The following is a 20176-nucleotide window of genomic DNA, read 5'->3' as shown; positions in this document are numbered from 1 at the left end:
AAAGGAAATTAGAAAAGCAAAGAGAGGACATGAAAAATTATTGGCAGGTAAAATCAAGGAAAACCCAAAGATATTTTATCAGTACATTGAGCAAGAGGGTAACTAAGGAAAGGGTAGGGCCTATCAGAGATGGACAGAGGAACTTGTGCGTGGATGCAGAATATGTGGGCAAGGTTCTCATTGAGTTTTTTGTCTCTGACTTCACAAAGGAGAGGGTTGATGTAGACTTTGTAGTTAAAAAGGAGTGTGAAATATTACATACGATGAGCATAATGAGAGAGGAAGTGTTTGAGGGTCTGACATCCCTGAAAGTGGATAAATCACCAGGACCGGATGGATTACATCTCAGATTGTTAAGGGAAGTCAGGGAGGAAATAGCGGATGTGCTGAGGATGATCTTCAAATCCTCACTAGATCCAGGTGAGGTACCAGACGATTGGAGGTCTGCGAACATTGTATCATTGTTTAAAAAGGGTGCGAGGGATAATAAAGGTAATTATAGGCCGGTCAGTCTGACCTCGGTGGTGGGTAAATTGTTAGTTTATCCTGCCAATCAGACTAGATTCTGTCACGTAGAAAGGCATGGATTAATCAGGGATAGTCTGCATGGATTTGTTTGGGGAAGGTCATGCCTTACCAACTTAATTGAGTTTTTTGAGGAAGTGACCAGGAGGATTGATGAGGGTAGTGCAGTGGATGTGGTCGACATGGATTTTAGTAAGGCATTTGACAAGGTCCCGCATGGCAGACTGGTCAGAAAAATGAAAGCCCATGGGATACAGGGGAAGGTGGCAAGTTGGATCCAGAGTTGACTCCATGACAGGAAACAAAGGGTAGTAGTCGACGGATATTTTTGTGAATGGAAAGCGGTTTCCAGTGGTGTTCCACAGGGCTCAGTGTTGGATCCCTTGCTGTTTGTGATGTATATTAATGATTTGGACTTAAAAGTGGCTGGCACGATTGGGAAATTTGCTGATGACACAAAAATTAGTCATTTAGTTAATCGTGAGGAGGAAAGCCGTGGACTCCAGAATGATATCAGTGTTTTTGGCTGAGTGGGTGGAAAAGTGGCAAATAGAATTCAATCCAGAGAAATGTGAGGTATTGCTTTCGGGAGGGCAAATATAGCGAGGGAATATACAATAAACGGGAGGATATGGAGAGGGGTAGAAGAAGTGAGACACCTTGGAGAGCATGTCCACAGGTCCCTAAAGGTGGCAGGCAGGTAGATAGAGTGGTGAAGAAGGCAAATGGATTGCTTTCCTTTATTGGCTGAGGTATTGAGTACAAAAGCAGGGACGTGATGCTGGAACTGTATAGAGGGTTGGTTGGGCCACAGCTGGAGTATTGTGTGTAGTTTTGGTCACATTACAGAAAGGACATAATTGCTCTGGAGAGAGTCCAGAGATTTACAAGAATGTTGCCACGGCTTGAAGGTTGCAGTTGTGAGGAAAGATTGGATAAGCTGGGGTTGTTTTCGCTGGAACTGAGGAGTGACTTGCTTGAGTTGTACAAAATTATGAGGGGCCTAGGTAGATTGGAGAGGAAGGGCCTGTTTCCTCTGGCAGGGAGGTCAGTTACCAGGAGGCACAGATTTAAGGTGATTGGTAGAAGGATTAGAGGGGACATGAGGGAAAGCTTTTCACCCAGAGGTGGTAGGTGTCTGGAATTCACTGCCAGGAATGGTGATGGAGGCAGAAATCCTCAGTTCTTTTCAAAGGTACCTGGACATGTAACTGAGGTGCTGTAACCTGCAGGGCTATGGACCAGGTGCTGGAAGGTAGGATTAGTTTGGGCATTTCGTTTATTTGGCTGGTGCAGACATGATGGACAGAAGGGTCATCTTCCGTGCTGTACTGTTTCTGTGGTTCCAGCACCTTTCTGACCTCAGGGCGTTCCAACCAATTCAGCATCTTTAAAATGTGTATTCACTCTTGAAATGTAGGATAACATGGGCAGCGCAAGCTGTGTATAGCAAGATCCCACAACAGCAAAGGGATAATGGACCGGATTTTCACACTTGGTGTAAAATTGGTTTGTTAATGCCCCTCGGGAGATGGAAACCTGCCGACCTTACCCAGTCTGGGCCTGTACATGTGACTGAAGTCTTACACTAACATGATTGACTATTAACTGCCCCTGAAGTGGCCGAACGAGCCACTCAGTCGTATGAAACCGGTTCAAGGAGGCGGCCGCCCACCACCAGCACCTTCTCAAGGGGAGATTCGGGACAGGGTAATAAATACCAGTTTTACCAGCGATGCCCACATCCCAAGAATGAATGAGTAAAACCTTGCAGCCAGTCCTTTCCTCAAAGGGACTGGTGGAAAATCTGAAGCTCACCCACTGGAGACACCAAAACCCATCCAAGACCAGTCATTATCAACCAGGTTTTCTCCCACCCATTGCCTCCCCCTCAGAGACTGTGACATTAAAATCCCCGTGTTTCAGTGTTTTGGGAGGCCCCAGTCAGAGTGGTGACCTCCCCAGAAGAGAGGCCAGCCCGGGTCCCACTCGAGCCCCAGGCTCTCTCCGCGGCCTTACTCCTGGCCGCTCACCTGCTGCCGCTCAGCTCGATGCTCCACCTGTGCCGGCGCGCGCCGTTACCAAGCTCCGCCCCCGCAGCCATGGCAACGCCGGCGATTATTAACCGATTCCCGCCCAAACTTCCCGAGGCGGCAAAAAAAATCTTCCTCCGCCTCCAACATTCGCAATTCGCGCATGCGTAACAGCTGCGGTCGGGGCAGAAATGTCAGACCCCGCCCCCATCTTTGTTCGGGCTAAATCTGCTCCAACCCTCTTGCCCCATAAAAAGATGGACGTCACTCCCAATAAGAACAATCCACAACATTGCTTGCTTAATATAAAAATTATTTATATTTTGCAAGCTGGGACGGACCTCAGTTGCAGTTCTTTTGGGACAAAATATTATGCCGGTATCTTTTAATCTTAATGTTTGTTTTACTTTACAAAGATGGCCGACAACTCGGAGTCTGTCCTCGGATTTTCAATGGCTGGGTTATTACCCAACATTCAACGCGGAATATGCCCTATTCACACGGCGGGGCCAGCACGCAGGCGCAGTGCTGTACTGTGTCTGGAACATGCGCAGAGTCACTGTAATCAGAGCTGTGTGATGGCCGGAGATGCTCTTGCAGCACGTGAGAGTCGGCGGGTTGTAGAGAAGGAGTAAATCACAGAATCACCGGTGGGTGGGCGTTGGGCTTCAGAAACACCTGGGATAGGCCGCAACTCCAGAATAAGAACCTCCAGATGCCGCGTTTGCAGCTCCGGGCTTTTTCCTGGGAACACCATCTTGGTTGAGCGGATAGCAGAGCGCATGCGCGGCCATCTTGGTGACGCCACAAAGTAGGCGGGGCTTCTGTCTCCCAGTGACCAGGAGAGACAATCATTGATTTGATTCTCACTCTGCAAACAGGGACTGGAGAACTGAACTCAGCCAGAGTAGAGGGAGGGAGAAATGGTGCCATAGGTTTGGATTTCAGCATAGGGAGGAGGAAGAGAGTGTGTGGGACCGGGATTTACAGCTTTGGGGGAACATGCAAAAAATGTTTCATAGAAACTAAAATTGTCTGTTCTGAATTTCTGTCCTGTACTTAGTGACTTTTGTAAACTCCTTTTACAAAAGGGAGGGGAGAATTTGCAGACAATTTTATTCGCAGTCTGCATACAGGGAGTTTCTCACCATCTATCCTGAAGGTGCTGGTAAGTGCCAAGGTTACTGCTTACATCTCTCAGAATTGTAACTGAAATTATCTGGAATTGTTGAACTCAGTGTTGAGCCCAGAAGACTGAAGTGTCAAACTGAAAGATGAGCTGCTGTTCCTGGAGCTTCTGTTGACCTTCATTCGAACAGTATAGGAGGCTGAGGGCAGTATGGGAGTGAAACAGACAATTAAGAAGCCAGGCAACTCAGAAGTTCAGGGCTATGCTTGCAAACTGAATGAAAGTTCCACAAAGCAGTCACCTAATCTGCATTTGGTCGCCCCAATGTTTAGGGGACCGCATCATGAATTGAAAGAAGTACAAGTAAAATCACTGTTGCACCTTGAGAGAGTGTTTGGGGCCTTGGACAGTGAGAAGGGAGGAGTTAAAAGGGCAGGTATTAGATTTCTTGTGCTTACATGGGAAGGGAAATGGGTGTTGGATGTGATAGAGGTTTGGACCAGGGTGTCGTGCAAGCATTGTCCTACCAGAATGCTGAAAGGGGAGGGGAAGATGTGTTTGGTGATAGTATCACACTGGAGATGGGGGAAATGATGGAGGATGATGTGTAAGCTGGTGGAGTGGAAGGTGAGGACAAGATGAATCCTATTGTGCTTCTGGGAGATGGGGAAGGGATGAGAGCAAAAGTGTAGGAAATGGAATGGAACAGAAAGTAGGAGGCTGTTGGAAGTGGCTTAGTAAACTCTGGGGCAATGTAGGCTGCATGAGTGCAGCTCCAGACCCCAGTCTAAGACAGGGAACATTATCCAGTTTAAAAAACGCCTGGTGTAGGCCTCAAATCCAGAATAAGAAGCTCTCGGTCCTGCGTTTGCACTGAGCAGGGCAGCAGCTGTGGGGCTTCTCCCAGTGACAGGCCTGGGTTAACAGCCACCATCTTTCTAGGTTGCAATTTGCAACAGGGTGCATGCGCAGCCATCCTGGACCAGGAAGCAGGAGGAGAGAATGTTGTGAATTTCTATCCTGGTCTGACAGTGATAGCTTTTGTAAACTCCTTTTACAGGGTCTAAGAAGGGAGGATTTAAAGACGGGAAATACAAACAAAGCAGCGTGTTGAGATCTGACAGAGTCACGTGATTCATCAGGACCGGAATATCAAATGTACGTTTGTTCTTTCTGTGGGAAAAGATTTCAAACATCAGTGTGGCTGGAAAATCACCGAGACACACACACACCCGAGTGAGTGTGTTCCAGTGCACTGAATGTGGAAAGAGCTTTAACCAGTTACACAGCCTGAAAAAAAATCACACCATTCACAGCGGGGAGAAACCTTACATGTGTTGTATGTGTGGATGAGGTATCACCTGATCATCCAACCTGGAGAGATACACGGACACCCTCACCGTGGAGAAACCGTGGAAATGTGGGGACTGTGGGAAGGGATTCAATTACCCATCCCAACTGGAAATTCATCGACGCAGTCACACCGGAGAGAGGCCATTCACCTGCTGTGTGTGTGGGAAGGGGTTTACTCAGTCATCCAACCTCACTGATCACCAACATATTCACACTGATAAGAGACCTTTTAAATGCTGTGACTGTGAGAGGAGATTTAAAAGTAAAAGTGAGCTGCTGCTACACCAACGTACTCACACTGGGGAGAGGCCGTTCACCTGCTCCGTGTGTGGGAAAGAATTCACTCAGTCATCGGCTCTGCTGAAACACCAACGAGTTCACACTGATGAGAGACCGTTTAACTGTTCTAGCTGTGAGAAGAGCTTTAAAAGCAGAAATGAGCTACTGCAACACCAGCGAGTTCACACTGGGAAGAGGCTGTTCAACTGCTGTGACTGTGGCAAGGGATTCACGAAATCATCCAACCTCCTGACACACCAACGCACTCACACTGGGGAGAGGCCGTTCACCTGCTCCGAGTGTGGGAAGGGGTTCAATCAGTCGTCCAACCTGCTGACACACCAACTTGTTCACACTGGTCAAAAACCTTTTAGCTGTACTGACTGTGGAAAGAGCTTTAAAAGTCGAAATGATCTGCTGAAACACCAACGCACTCACACTGAGGAGAAGCCGTTCACCTGCTCCGAGTGTGGGAAGGGGTTCAAGGATCCATCCAACTTGCTGACACACCAACGCACTCACACTGGGGAGAGGCCATTCACTTGCTCCGAGTGTGGAAAGGGGTTCAATCAGTCATCGCACTTGCTGACACACCAACTTGTTCACACTGATCAGAGACCTTTTAACTGTACTGACTGTGAGAAGAGCTTTAAAAGCAGAAATGAACTGCTCAATCACCAACGCACTCACACTGGGGAGAGGCCGTTCATCTGCTCCATGTGTGGAAAGGGGTTCAATCAGTCATCCCACCTGCTGACACACCAACTTGTTCACACTGATCAGAGACCTTTTAACTGTTCTGACTGTGAAAAGAGCTTTAAAAGTAGAAATTATCTACTGACACACCAACGCACTCACACTGGGGAGAGGCCGTTCACCTGCTCCATGTGTGGAAAGGGGTTCAATCAGTCATCCCACCTGCTGACACACCAACTTGTTCACACTGATCAGAGACCTTTTAACTGTTCTGACTGTGAAAAGAGCTTTAAAAGTAGAAATTATCTGCAGAAACACCAACGCACTCACACTGGAGGGAGGCTGCTCACCTGCTCAGTGTGTGGGAAGGGATTCACTCAGTCATCCCACCTTCTGACACACCAGCAAGTTCACACTGGGGAGAAGACTCCTCAGACACTGAAGCAGTCCGTGTAGAAATGCAGCAAGCCCTGGACAATATCCAGGCTTGGGCTGATAAGTGGCAAGTAACATTCGTGCCACACAAGTGCCAGTCATTGACCATCTCCAACAAGGGAACATCTAACCATGTCCCCTTGACATTCAATGGCATTATAATTGCTGAATCCCCCACTATCGACATCTTGGAGGTTACCATTGACCAGAAACTGAACTGGAGCAGCCATATAAATACCATGGCTAGAAGAGCCAAGTCAGAGGCTAGGAATCCTGCAGCAAGTAACTCATCTCCTGACTCCCCAAAGCCTGTTCACCCTCTACAGGGCACAAGTCAAGAGTGTGATGGAATACTCTCCACTTGCCTGGATGCATGCAGCTCCAATAACACTCTAGAAGCTCGACACCATCCAGGACAAAGCAGCTCGCTTGATTGGCACTCCCTTCACCACAGATGCACAGTGGCAGCAGTGTTACCATCTTCAAGATGCACTGCAGCAACACACCAAGGCTCCTTAGATGGCACCTTCCACCTAGAAGGACAAGGGCAGCAGTTGCATGGGAACACCACCACCTGCAAGTTCCCCTCCAAGCCACACACCATCCTGACTTGGAACTATATCGCCGTTCCTTCACTGTTGCTGGGTCAAAATCCTGGAACTTCCTTCCTAACAGTACTGTGGATCTACCTACCCCACATGGACTGCAGCAGTTCAAGAAGGCACCTCACCACCACCACCTCATGGGGAATTAGGGATGGGCAATAAATGCTGGCCTAGCCAGCGATGCCCACATCCCCTGAATGAAGAAAAGAGGTTCATCTGCTCTGAGTGTGGGAACGGATGCGCTACTTCACCCCACCTACTGATACACGAGCGAGTTCACTCTGGGGAGAGGATGTTCATGTGATCCGTCTGTGGGAAAAGATTCCTTCAGTCATCACATCGACAGAAACACAAGCAAGTTCACAAGTGATTGCAGCAGTTGGATTCCGCTGTTTTAGCTGCTGTTAATCAGGTACAGAACTGAACGTGTTCATTCTGACAGTTGGTGTTTGTTTCTGCTGATGTTAATAACCCTATAACTGGCCTGGAGTTGAATATTATGGAATTCAGGTGATTCTGCTCAGTGCGGCAGTGTCCCTTTAAGAACCGCTGACTGAGATCTTTATTTAATTCAGGGACTCACATCAGGAATTAGTATCAAATAAAATTATAAACTTTAACTTCAAAACTATATCTGTGTGACTGATTAAAATGAGACAGGAGAATGGTGTCAATGACTGTGTGGTTGGTTTATATCGGACAGGAGGAGATTGGTGTCAGTGACTGTGGGGTTGGTTTATATCAGACAGGAGGAGATTGGTGTCAGTGACTGTGGGGTTGGTTTATATCAGACAGGAGGAGATTGGTGTCAGTGACTGTGGGGTTGGTTTATATCAGACAGTGGGAGATTGGTGTCAGTGACTGTGGGGTTGGTTTATATCAGACAGGAGGAGATTGGTGTCAGTGACTGTGGGGTTGGTTTATATCAGACAGGAGGAGATTGTTGTCAGTGACTGTGGGGTTGGTTTATATCAGACAGGAGGAGATTGGTGTCGGTGACTGTGGGGTTGGTTTATGTCAGACAGAGTGAGATTGGTGTCAGTGACTGTGGGGTTGGTTTATATCAGACAGTGGGAGATTGGTGTCAGTGACTGTGGGGTTGGTTTATATCAGACAGGAGGAGATTGGTGTCAGTGACTGTGGGGTTGGTTTATATCAGACAGGAGGAGATTGGTGTCAGTGACTGTGGGGTTGGTTTATATCAGACAGGAGGAGATTGGTGTCAGTGACTGTGGGGTTGGTTTATATCAGACAGGAGGAGATTGGTGTCAGTGACTGTGGGGTTGGTTTATATCAGACAGGAGGAGATTGGTGTCAGTGCCTGTGGGGTTGGTTTATATCAGACAGGAGGAGATTGGTGTCGGTGACTGTGGGGTTGGTTTGTATCAGACAGGAGGAGATTGGTGTCAGTGACTGTGGGGTTGGTTTATATCAGACAGAGGGAGATTGGTGTCAGTGACTGTGGGGTTGGTTTATATCACACAGGAGGAGATTGGTGTCGGTGACTGTGGGGTTGGTTTATATCACACAGGAGGAGATTGGTGTCGGTGACTGTGGGGTTGGTTTGTATCAGACAGGAGGAGATTGGTGTCAGTGACTGGGGTTGGTTTGTATCAGACAGTGGGAGATTGATGTTGGTGACTGGGGTTGGTTTGTATCAGACAGGAGGAGATTGGTGTCGGTGACTGTGACTGTGGGGTTGGTTTGTATCAGACAGGAGGAGATTGGTGTCAGTGACTGTGGGGTTGGTTTATATCAGACAGGAGGTGATTGGTGTCGGTGACTGTGGGGTTGGTTTATATCAGACAGGAGCAGATCAGTGTCGGTGACTGTGTGTTTGGTTTATATCAGACAGGAAGAGATTGGTGTCGGTGACTGTGTGTTTGGTTTATATCAGACAGGAGGAGATTGGTGTCGGTGACTGTGGGGTTGGTTTATATCAGACAGGAGGAGATTGGTGTCGGTGACTGTGGGGTTGGTTTGTATCAGACAGGAGGAGATTGGTGTTGGTGACTGTGGGGTTGGTTTGTATCAGACAGGAGGAGATTGGTGTCAGTGACTGGGGTTGGTTTGTATCAGACAGTGGGAGATTGATGTTGGTGACTGTGGGGTTGGTTTGTATCAGACAGGAGGAGATTGGTGTCGGTGACTGTGACTGTGGGGTTGGTTTGTATCAGACAGGAGGAGATTGGTGTCAGTGACTGTGGGGTTGGTTTATATCAGACAGGAGGTGATTGGTGTCGGTGACTGTGGGGTTGGTTTATATCAGACAGGAGCAGATCAGTGTCGGTGACTGTGTGTTTGGTTTATATCAGACAGGAAGAGATTGGTGTCGGTGACTGTGGGGTTGGTTTATATCAGACAGGAGGAGATTGGTGTCGGTGACTGTGGGGTTGGTTTATATCAGACAGGAGGAGATTGGTGTCAGTGACTGTGGGGTTGGTTTATATAAGACAGGAGGAGATTGGTGTCGGTGACTGTGGGGTTGGTTTATATCAGACAGGAGGAGATTGGTGTCGGTGACTGTGGGGTTGGTTTATATCAGACAGGAGGAGATTGGTGTCGGTGACTGTGGGGTTGGTTTATATTAGGAAGAGATTGGTGTCAGTGACTGTGGGGTTGGTTTGTATCAGACAGGAGGAGATTGGTGTCTGTGACTGTGGGGTTGGTTTATATCAGACAGTGGGAGATTGGTGTTGGTGACTGTGGGGTTGGTTTGTATCAGACAGGAGGAGATTGGTGTCAGTGACTGTGGGGTTGGTTTATATCAGACAGTGGGAGATTGGTGTCAGTGACTGTGGGGTTGGTTTGTATCAGACAGGAGGAGATTGGTGTCAGTGACTGTGGGGTTGGTTTATATCAGACAGTGGGAGATTGGTGTTGGTGACTGTGGGGTTGGTTTGTATCAGACAGTGGGAGATTGGTGTCAGTGACTGTGGGGTTGGTTTGTCTCAGACAGGAGGAGATTGGTGTCAGTGACTGTGGGGTTGGTTTATATCAGACAGGAGGAGATTGGTGTCAGTGACTGTGGGGTTGGTTTATATCAGACAGGAGGAGATTGGTGTCAGTGACTGTGGGGTTGGTTTGTATCAGACAGGAGGAGATTGGTGTCAGTGACTGTGGGGTTGGTTTATATCAGACAGTGGGAGATTGGTGTTGGTGACTGTGGGGTTGGTTTGTATCAGACAGTGGGAGATTGGTGTCAGTGACTGTGGGGTTGGTTTGTATCAGACAGGAGGAGATTGGTGTCAGTGACTGTGGGGTTGGTTTATATCAGACAGGAGGAGATTGGTGTCAGTGACTGTGGGGTTGGTTTATATCAGACAGTGGGAGATTGGTGTTGGTGACTGTGGGGTTGGTTTGTATCAGACAGGAGGAGATTGGTGTCGGTGACTGTGGGGTTGGTTTATATCAGACAGTGGGAGATTGGTGTTGGTGACTGGGGTTGGTTTGTATCAGACAGGAGGAGATTGGTGTCGGTGACTGTGGGGTTGGTTTATATCAGACAGGAGGAGATTGGTGTCGGTGACTGTGGGGTTGGTTTGTATCAGACAGGAGGAGATTGGTGTCAGTGACTGTCGGGTTGGTTTATATCAGACAGGAGGAGATTGGTGTTGGTGACTGGGGTTGGTTTGTATCAGACAGGAGGAGATTGGTGTCGGTGACTGTGGGGTTGGTTTGTATCAGACAGTGGGAGATTGATGTTGGTGACTGGGGTTGGTTTGTATCAGACAGGAGGAGATTGGTGTCGGTGACTGTGACTGTGGGGTTGGTTTGTATCAGACAGGAGGAGATTGGTGTCAGTGACTGTGGGGTTGGTTTGTATCAGACAGGAGGAGATTGGTGTTGGTGACTGTGGGGTTGGTTTATATAAGACAGGAGGAGATTGGTGTCGGTGACTGTGGGGTTGGTTTATATCAGACAGGAGGAGATTGGTGTCGGTGACTGTGGGGTTGGTTTGTATCAGACAGGAGGAGATTGGTGTTGGTGACTGTGGGGTTGGTTTATATCAGACAGGAGGAGATTGGTGTTGGTGACTGTGGGGTTGGTTTATATCAGACAGGAGGAGATTGGTGTTGGTGACTGTGGGGTTGGTTTGTATCAGATGTGGAGACTGGTGTCAATGACTGGGGGATTGGTTTATATCAGACTGAATAAACTAGTCCATGTTGTGCAATTCCTTTGCCATGTGGGAACTTCAGGACACTTCATGTACCTTGGGCAATCACATAGAAAATAGGTGCATGAGTAGGCCATTCGGCCCTTCGAGCCTGCTCTGCCATTCATTATGATCACGGCTGATCATCCAACTCAGTAACTTGTTCCCGGCTCTCCCCCACTCCCCCCATACCCTTTGATCCCTGTCACCCCAAGAGCTATATCTAACTCCTTTTTGAAAACATACAATGTTTTGGCCTCAACTGCTTTCTGTGGTAGCGAATTCCACAGGCTCACCACTCTCTGGGTGAAGAAATGTCTCCTCATCTCATTCCTGAAAGGTTTACCCCGTATCCTTAGACTACAACCTCTAGTTCTGGACTCCCCCACCATCGGGAACATCCTTCCTGCATCTACCCTGTCAAGTCCTGTTAGAATTTTATAGGTTTCTGAGAGATCCCCCCTCACTCTTCTGAACTCCAGTGAATATGATACTAACTGACTCAACCTCTCATATCAGTCCTGCCATCCCAGGAATCAGTCTGGTGAACCTTTGCTGCACTCCCTCTATAGCAAGAGCATCCTTCCTCAGATAAGACCAAAACTGTACACAGTATTCCAGGTGTGGCCTCACCAAGGCCCTGTATATTTGCAGCAAGACATCCCTGCTCCTGTACTCTAATCCTCTCGCTATGAAGGCCAACATACCATTTGCCCTTTTTACCGCCTGTTGCACCTGCATGCTTACCTTCAGCGACTGGTGTACGAGAACACCCAGGTCTCGTTGCATATTCCCCTCTCAGTTTATAGCCGTGCAGATAATCTGCCTTTCTGTTTTTGCTACCAAAGTGGATAACCTCACATTTATCCACACTATACTGCATCTGCCATACATGAGTCCACTCACTCAACTTGTCCAAATCACCCTGAAGCCTCTCTGCATCCTCCTCACAACTCACCCTCCCACCCAGTTTTGTGTCATCTGCAAATTTGGAGATATTACATTTAGTTCCCTCATCTAAATCATTAATATATATTGTGAATAGCTGGGGTCCTAGCACCGATCTCTGCGGTACCCCACCAGCCACTGCCTGCCATTTGAAAAAAGACCCGTTTATTCCTACTCTCTGTCGCCTGTCCGCCAACCAATTTTCTATCCATCGCAATACACTACCCCCAATCCCATGCTCTTTAATTTTACACACTAATCTCTTATGTGGGACTTTGTCGTAAGCCTTCTGACCGTCCAAATAAACCACATCCACTGGCTCCCCCTCATCAACTCCACTAGTTACATCCTCGAAGAAATCTAGATTTGTCAAGCATGATTTCCCTTTTGTAAATCCATGCTGACTCTGTCCGATTCTGCCGCTGTTCTCCAAGTACTCTGCTATAAAATCTTTGATAATGGACACGTGTGTACAAAGTTTCTCCCGCTACTTCAACTCGACCTCCGGATTCCCGAGCTTGAAGGGCAGCTGCAGTTAGTGCGGAACATCAGGGAGCGGAAATTTCCTGGATCAAAAGGTTGTCACCCCACAAACAGTAAGATCTCAGGATAGTAGGTGTGTGGTTATCTGGAAGAGTAGAAAGAGGCAGGAAGTGCAGGGGTCTTTGGGCTGTATGCCACTCTCAAACCAGTATTCACCTTTGGAGACTGCTGGGAGTAACAACACCTTGAAGGGGTGCAGTCCATACTTTGACACCAGTGGGCCCAGGACTGCGTAGGAGGGAACAGCAAAGTGCAGAAATGCCGTTATTGGTGATTCCATAGTCAGGGTCATCGGCATTTCTGTAACTCTTATCGTGCGTCCCACATATTGTATTGCCTCCCTGGTGCCAGGGTAAAGGACGTTACGGAGAGGGTGCTGAATATTCTGCAGGGTGAAAGGAGTGAGTGAGAAGCAGTGGTACAGGTTGGTACCAACAACATATCAAGGGCAGGTGTTAAGGTCCTATGGTCAGATTTTCAGGACCTAGGGAGGAAGTTAAAGAGTAGGACCTTGAAGGTAGTAATCTCTGCTTTACTCCCAGTGCCACGTGCTAGAGAGAGTAGAAATAGGAAGATAGGGAGGATCATTGTGTAGCTTGAAGGATGGTGCTGGAGGGAAGGATTCAGATTCTTGGGGCATTGGGACTAGTTCTGAGGCAGGAGGCACCTATTCAAAAGAGACAGGTTTCACCTCAAAAGGACTGGGACCAATGTCTTCGCAGGGAGGTTCACTAGTGTGCTTGGGAGGGTTTAAACTAAATTGGCAGGGGTGATAAGAACATAAAAAATAGGAGCAGGAGTAGGCCATTCAGCCCCTCGAGCCTGCCCCGCCATTCAATAAGATCATGGTTGATCTGTCCCAGGCCTCAACTCCTCTTTCGGGCCTGCCTCACATACCCCTCGACTCCCCGAGATTTCAAAAATTTATCTACCTCCTCCTTAAATACATTTAGTGACCTCGCCTCCACAACTCTGAGGTAGAGAATTCCAAAGATTTGCCACCCTCTGAGAGAAGAAATTCCTTCGCATCTCAGTTTTAAATGTGTGCCCCCTTATTCTGTAACTATGTTCCCTAGTTCGAGATTCCCGCACCAGTGGAAACATCTTCTCAACATCTACCCTGTCAAGCCCCCTGAGAATCTTATATGTTTCAATCAGATCACCTCTCATTCTTCTAAACTCCAATGAATAAAGGTCTAACCTGTTTAGTCATTCTTGATAAGACAATCCCTTCATCCCAGGAATCAGCCTAGTGAACCTTTTCTGAACTGCCTCCAATGCTAGTATATCCTTCTTTAAATACGGGAAGCAAAACTGTTTGCAGTACTCCTGGTGTGGCCTCACCAACACCCTGTACAGTTGTAACAAGACTTCCTTATTTTTAAACTCCAACCCCCTAGCAATAAAGACCAAAATTCCACTTGTCTTCCTAATTACTTGCTGCACTTGCATGCTAACTTTTCATGTTTCATGTACAAGAACACCCAGATCCCTCTGTCCTGCAGTATTTTGTAGTCTTTCTCCATCTAGATAATCTGCCTTTTTATTCTTCCTACCAAAGTGGATGACCTCACACTTTCCCACATTGAACACCATCTGCCAAGTTTTTGTCCACTCACTTAACCTATCTATATACCTTTGCAGATTCTTTGTGTCCTCATCACAACATGCCTTCCCACCTATTTTCCTGTCGTCAGTAAATTTGAATACACTACACTCTGTCCCTTCCTCCAAGTCATTAATATAGATAGTAAATAGTTGAGGCCCGAGGACTGATCCTTGTGGCATCCTACTAGTTACGGCTTTCCAACCTGAAAAAGACCCATTGATCCCAACTCTCTGCCTTCTGTGTGTTAGCCAATCTTCAATCCATGTCAACACATTACCCCCAATACCCTGAGCTCCTATTATGTGCAATAACCTTTTATTTGACACATTGAACGCCTTCTGAAAATCCAAATACACTACATTCTAGCAGTTCCCCTTTATCCACTCTGCTTGTTATATCCTCAAAGAAGAAATTTGTCAAACATGATTTCCCTTTCATAAAACCATGTTGACTCTGTTTGATTGAATTATGTTTTTCTAAATGTCCTGCTATTTCTTCCTTAATAATCGACTCTAGCATTTTCCCAATGACTGATGTTAAACTAACTGGTCTGTAGTTTCCTGCTTTCTGTCTCCCTCCTTTCTTGAATAGGGCATCACATTAGTGGTTTTCCAATCTGCTGGTACCCTACCAGAATCCAGTGAGTTTGGTATATTATGACCAATGCCTCCACTATCTCTGCAGCCACTTCTTTTAAAACCCTTGGATGCAGGTCATCAGGTCCTGGCGACTTGTCTGCCTTTAGTCCCATCAGTTTGTCCAGCATCTTTTCCCTCGTGATAGAGATTGTTACACATTCCTCCTCCCCATTTACACCTTGCTCATCTATTATTGTCGGGATGTTTGTGTCCTCCACCGTGAAAACCGATGCAAAATATTGGTTTAAATTATCTGCCATTTCCCTGTTATTGATTCCCCAGTCTCATCCTCTAAGGGCCTCACACTTACTTTAGCTACTCTCTTCCTTTTAATTTACCCGTAGAAGCTCTTACTGTTTGTTTTTATATTTCTTGCCAATTTACTCAATCAGTTTTCTCCCTCTTTATTAGTTTTTTAGTCATCTGCTGCTGGTTTCTAAACAATTCCCAATCCTCTGCGCTTCCACTAGCTTTTGCCACTTTGTACGCCTTTGTTTTTAATTTGATACTCTCCTTAACCTCCTTTGTTATCCACAGGTGGTTCATTGTTTTCGAGTCCTTCCCTTTAACCGGAATAAATGTTTACTGAGTGTTATGAAATATCTGCTTAAAAGTCTGCCATTGCTCTTCTACTGACTTTCCCTGTAATCTATTTTCCCAGCCCGCTTTAGAAAACTTTCTTCATACCTCTGTAATTGTCTTGTTTAAGTTGAAGACACTGGTTTGAGACCCGAGTTGCTCACCCTCAAACTGAATTTGAAATTCTACCATGTTATGATCGCTTCCCCCTAGAGGATCCTTAACTACAAGATCTCTTATTAATCCTATCTCATTACACGTAACCAAATCTAAAATAGCCTGTTCCCGGGTAGGTTCTGCAACATATTGTTCTAAGAAACAATCCCTGATGCACTCTACAAATTCGTCTTCCATGCTACCCTTGCCAATTTGATTTGTCCAGTCAAAATGCAGATTAAAGACACCCATGATAATTGCAGTGCCCTTCTTACACACCTCCATTATTTCCTGATTAATATTTTGTCCTACAGAGGGGGCCTATAGACCACTCCCACCCGTGATATCTTTCCCTTGCTATTCCTTATTTCCACCCAATCTGATTCTACATCCCGATCTATTACACCTATATCATTACTCACAACTGCACTGATCCCTTCCTTTAATAACAAAGCTACCCCACCTCCTTTTCCTTTCTGCCTATTCTTCCGGAACATAGTATATCCTTGAACACTGAGTTTCCACTCCTGGTCATCCTGTAACCACGTCTCTGTGATAGCTATCAAATCATATTCATTTATTTCTATCTGTGCCATCAGCTCATCTATCTTGTTACAAATGCTCCGTGCATTCAGATAAAGAGCCTTAAGCCTTGACTTTTTACCATTTTTACCTACTCTGTTTCTAATTTCTGCTGTACTCTTATGCTTGTATTCTGTCCCTTCCTGTCACACCCTCATTGATGTATGCCCCTTTCACTACCCTGCACCTCTGCTCTCTCATTGCTTTTCGAGTTTTTAAACTTCCTTTCAATTGAACCCTGCCCCCCCCCCCCCACCCCACCCCAACTACTTAGTTTAAAGCCTTATCTACAACCCTAGTTATACAATTCGCCAGGATACTGGTCCCAGCATGGTTCAAGTGAAGCCCATCCCAACGGAACAGCTCTGTCTTTCCCCAGTACTGGTGCCAGTGTCCCATGAATCGGAACCCATTTCTCCCACACCAATCTTTGAGCCACACAGTTACCTCTCTAATCTTGTTTACCCTACGCCAATTTGCACATGGCTGAGGTAGTAATCCGAAGATTATTACCTTTGTGGTTCTGCTTTTTAATTTAGCCCCTAGCTGCTCATAGTTACTCAGCAGAACCTCTTTCCTAGTCCAGCATATAGAAGTAGAAAAGAGGAACAGGTGCATAATGGGAGTGTTAGATAGTACTAGAGGAGGGAGTGGTTCTGTATTAGATAGGAATGGACTGAGAAAGACTACAAGGAATAAAAAGATAGGATTACAATGCATTTGTGTAAATGAGGTACAGAATAAGGTGAGTGATTTACAAGCACAAATAGCAGGATAGGAATATGATGCCGTGGTAGTAACTGAAGCATGACTTAAATGTGGTGAGGACTGGGCACTTAATATGCAAGTGTTAAAAAGATAAGGAAGGAACAAAGGTAGATGGGTTGGCAGTATTGATTAGGGAAGACATTGCAGTGCTCGAAAAGGAGGGTGTCCTTGAAGGGGCAAGGACAGAATCCATTTAGTTAGAGTTGAGAAGCAAACAGATATGATCACGTTACTAGGGAGCGAGAAAGGGTATTCCAAAATAAAAACTGGCACTAAAACAAAAAGATGCTCTTGTCTCCAGGGAAAATTCTGAGGAGGAAGGATCTGACTCCAACCCAGGACCCAGTGGGGGGCTGTTTAAATTTGTGCAAGATCTCCAGAAGTTTGAGGAAAGGGAGGTGGAGGCATTTTTCTTTTTTTTTGAAAAGCTAGCTCAACAGATGAGGTGGTAGAAAGAAAACTGGACACTGCTCATGCAAAGCAGGTTGATTGGCATGGCTCATGCCGTTTATGCCATGCTTTCTGAGCAGGCTTCTGTAGATTACGAGATGGGTAAAAAAAGGCTATTCTTGCTGCTTATGAGTTAGTCCCTGAAGCATACCAACAGAAATTTCAGAGCCACCAGAAAAAGCCTGGGCAGGAATATATATAATTTGAGAAGATAAATCAAATCAACTTTGCTCATTGGATGCGGAACTAAAGGTAGAGGCCACGTATGAGACCCTTTGGGAAATAATTCTCCTGGAAGAATTTGAAAGTTCACTCCCTTTGTTAGTAAGAACCCAGATAGAGAACCGGAAGGTTTCAACAGCCAGACAGGCAGCTGAGATCGCTGAAGATTACGAGCTTGTTTGCAAGCCCAAACCCTTTTTCTGTCACCCCCACAAACCCTAGAAGGATAGAAGGTGGGAGGGTGAAAGGAAAGCGAGTAGCGAGGGACAAGAAGGGATAGCTGAGAATGCCCCGGCATCTCCTCCTCAGGCCAGAAAGGAAGGTGCTGAGGGTAGAAGAGATGTATAAAAGTGTAAGTGTTTCTATTGACAAAAGGTGGGACACCTTCATGCAGAATGCTGTAATTGCGGGGTAAGCCCATGGGACTTATTGGGTACACAAAGCCAATGCAGAGAAAGCTGCCCTGTCCGAGAGTGAAACAGATCAGGATGTAGCTCTCACTGCAGCTATAAGGCCAAGTGCAAAAACCTCTGAGTGCGGGGGATGTGAACAAGAGAAAAAGGAATAGGAACTCCTTATCCCTCAAGTGAGGCTGGTAAACCTATAGTTATACTTAGGGATACAGGAGCCACCCAAACTCTTTTGCTGGGGAAAGGCATAGAATTTCCTCCAGAGAGTGCACTGATTGCCAAAGCTTCAGTGAATGTTTTCGATGGGAAGTATATACCCATACCTTTGTATTGGGTGCACCTGGAATGTGACTAATGTCTGAAATGGTAACGTTAGGAGTTATCCATAGTTTTCCTGTAGACAGAGTTGAGCTACTGCAGAATGCTTTGGCCGGATCGAAGGTAGTAGCTTCTCCAGTAGTCACGGAAAGTGCATTCAAGGAAACAGAACAGTTGCAGGAAAAGATTCCAGGAGTAGTGACCCGAGCACTGGCTAAACAAGTTCCATTGTCGGAGGTCAGATTGGCACCACTGACAGATAGCCGAATATCTGAAACTTTAAGTATTTATTTATTTTATATCAATTAACTAATTAGTGATAGAAATGACAGTTAGAGGGGTGAAGTGCTTCACCTGTGAGATGTGGGAAGTTCGTGATGCTTCCAGCGTTCCGGGCGACTACATCTGCAGGAAGTGCACCCAGTTGCAGCTCCTCACAGACCGCATGGTTCGGTTGGAGCGGCAACTGAATGCACTTAGGAGCATGCAGGTGGCGGAAAGCGTCATAGACAGGAGTTTTAGAGAAATTGTTACACCCAAGGTACAGGCAGATAGATGGGTGACCGCTAGAAGGGGCAGTAGTCAGTGCAGGAATCCCCTGTGGCTATCCCCCTCTCTAACAAGTATACCATTTTGGATACTGTTGGGGGGGATGGCCTATCAGGGGAAAACAGCAGCAGCCAGAGCAGTGGCACCACGGCTGGCACTGTTCAGGGAGGGACAAAGCGCAGAAGAACAATAGTTATAGGGGACTCTATAGTCAGGGGCACAGATAGGCGCTTCTGTGGACGTGAAAGAAACTCCAGGAAGGTATGTTGCCTCCCTGGTGCCAGGGTTAAGGATGTCTTTGAACGGACAGAGGGCATTCTGAAGGGGGAGGGTGAACAGCCAGAGGTTGTGGTACACATCGGTACCAATGACATAGGCAGGAAGAGTGATGAGGTCCTGCAGGGGGAGTTTAGGGAGTTAGGTAGTAAGTTTAAAAAAACAGGACCTCTAGGGTTGTAATCTCTGGATTACTCCCTGTGCCACGTGCCAGTGAGGCGAGAAATAGGAAGATAGTGCAGCTAAACACGTGGCTGAGCAGCTGGTGTAGAAGGGAGGGTTTCAGATATCTGGACCATTGGGCTCTCTTCAGGGACAGATGGGACCTGTACAAAAAGGACGGGTTGCTTCAAAACTGGAAGGGCACTAATATCCTGGCTGCAAGGTTTGCTAGCGTCACTCGGGAAGGTTTAAACTAGTGTGGCAGGGGGGTGGGAACCAGAGCAGTAGGACAGCTAGTGAAATAAATGAGGAGGACATAGTAAATAAGGCCAGTAGGACTAAGAGGAAGAGCAGGCAGGGAGATGTTGCTGAGCACAGCGGGACTGGTGGTCTGAAGTGCATTTGTTTCAATGCGAGAAGTATAACAGGTAAGGCAGATGAACGTAGAGCTTGGATTAGTACTTGGAAATATGATGTTGTTGCTATTACAGAGACTTGGTTGAGGGAAGGGCAGGATTGGCAGCTAAATGTTCCAGGCTTTAGAAGCTTCATGTGGGATAGAGGGGGATGTAAAAGGGGTGGGGGAGTTGCATTACTGGTTGAGGAGAATATCACAGCTGTACTGAAGGAGGACACCTCAGAGGGATCACGAGGCAATATGGGTGGAGCTCAGGAATAGGAAGGGTGCAGTCACGATGTTGGGGGTTTACTACAGGCCTCCCAACAGCCAGCGGGAGGTAGAGGAGCAGATA

General features: G+C 46.7%; 2 protein-coding genes across 2 annotated transcripts in view; one reads left to right on the top strand and one right to left on the bottom strand.

The window, feature by feature from the left end:
- The window catches only part of LOC137349300 (zinc finger protein 850-like), a 42044-nt gene extending 34405 nt beyond the window's left edge, over window positions 1–7639 (top strand). The window contains exon 4 of the mRNA XM_068014843.1: window positions 5179–7639. Coding sequence (XP_067870944.1) covers window positions 5179–6471 — 1293 coding nt within the window. The 3' untranslated portion in view covers window positions 6472–7639. The remainder of the gene's footprint in view (window positions 1–5178) is intronic.
- LOC137349295 (zinc finger protein 850-like) overlaps window positions 1–20176 on the bottom strand; it is a 107756-nt gene that overhangs the window by 45559 nt on the left and 42021 nt on the right. The gene's annotated exons all lie outside the window — the stretch shown is intronic.

Source organism: Heterodontus francisci, chromosome 34, assembly GCF_036365525.1.
Source record: "Heterodontus francisci isolate sHetFra1 chromosome 34, sHetFra1.hap1, whole genome shotgun sequence".
NCBI classification, from domain to species: domain Eukaryota; kingdom Metazoa; phylum Chordata; class Chondrichthyes; order Heterodontiformes; family Heterodontidae; genus Heterodontus; species Heterodontus francisci.
This window is presented reverse-complemented; position numbering and strand designations above follow the sequence as displayed.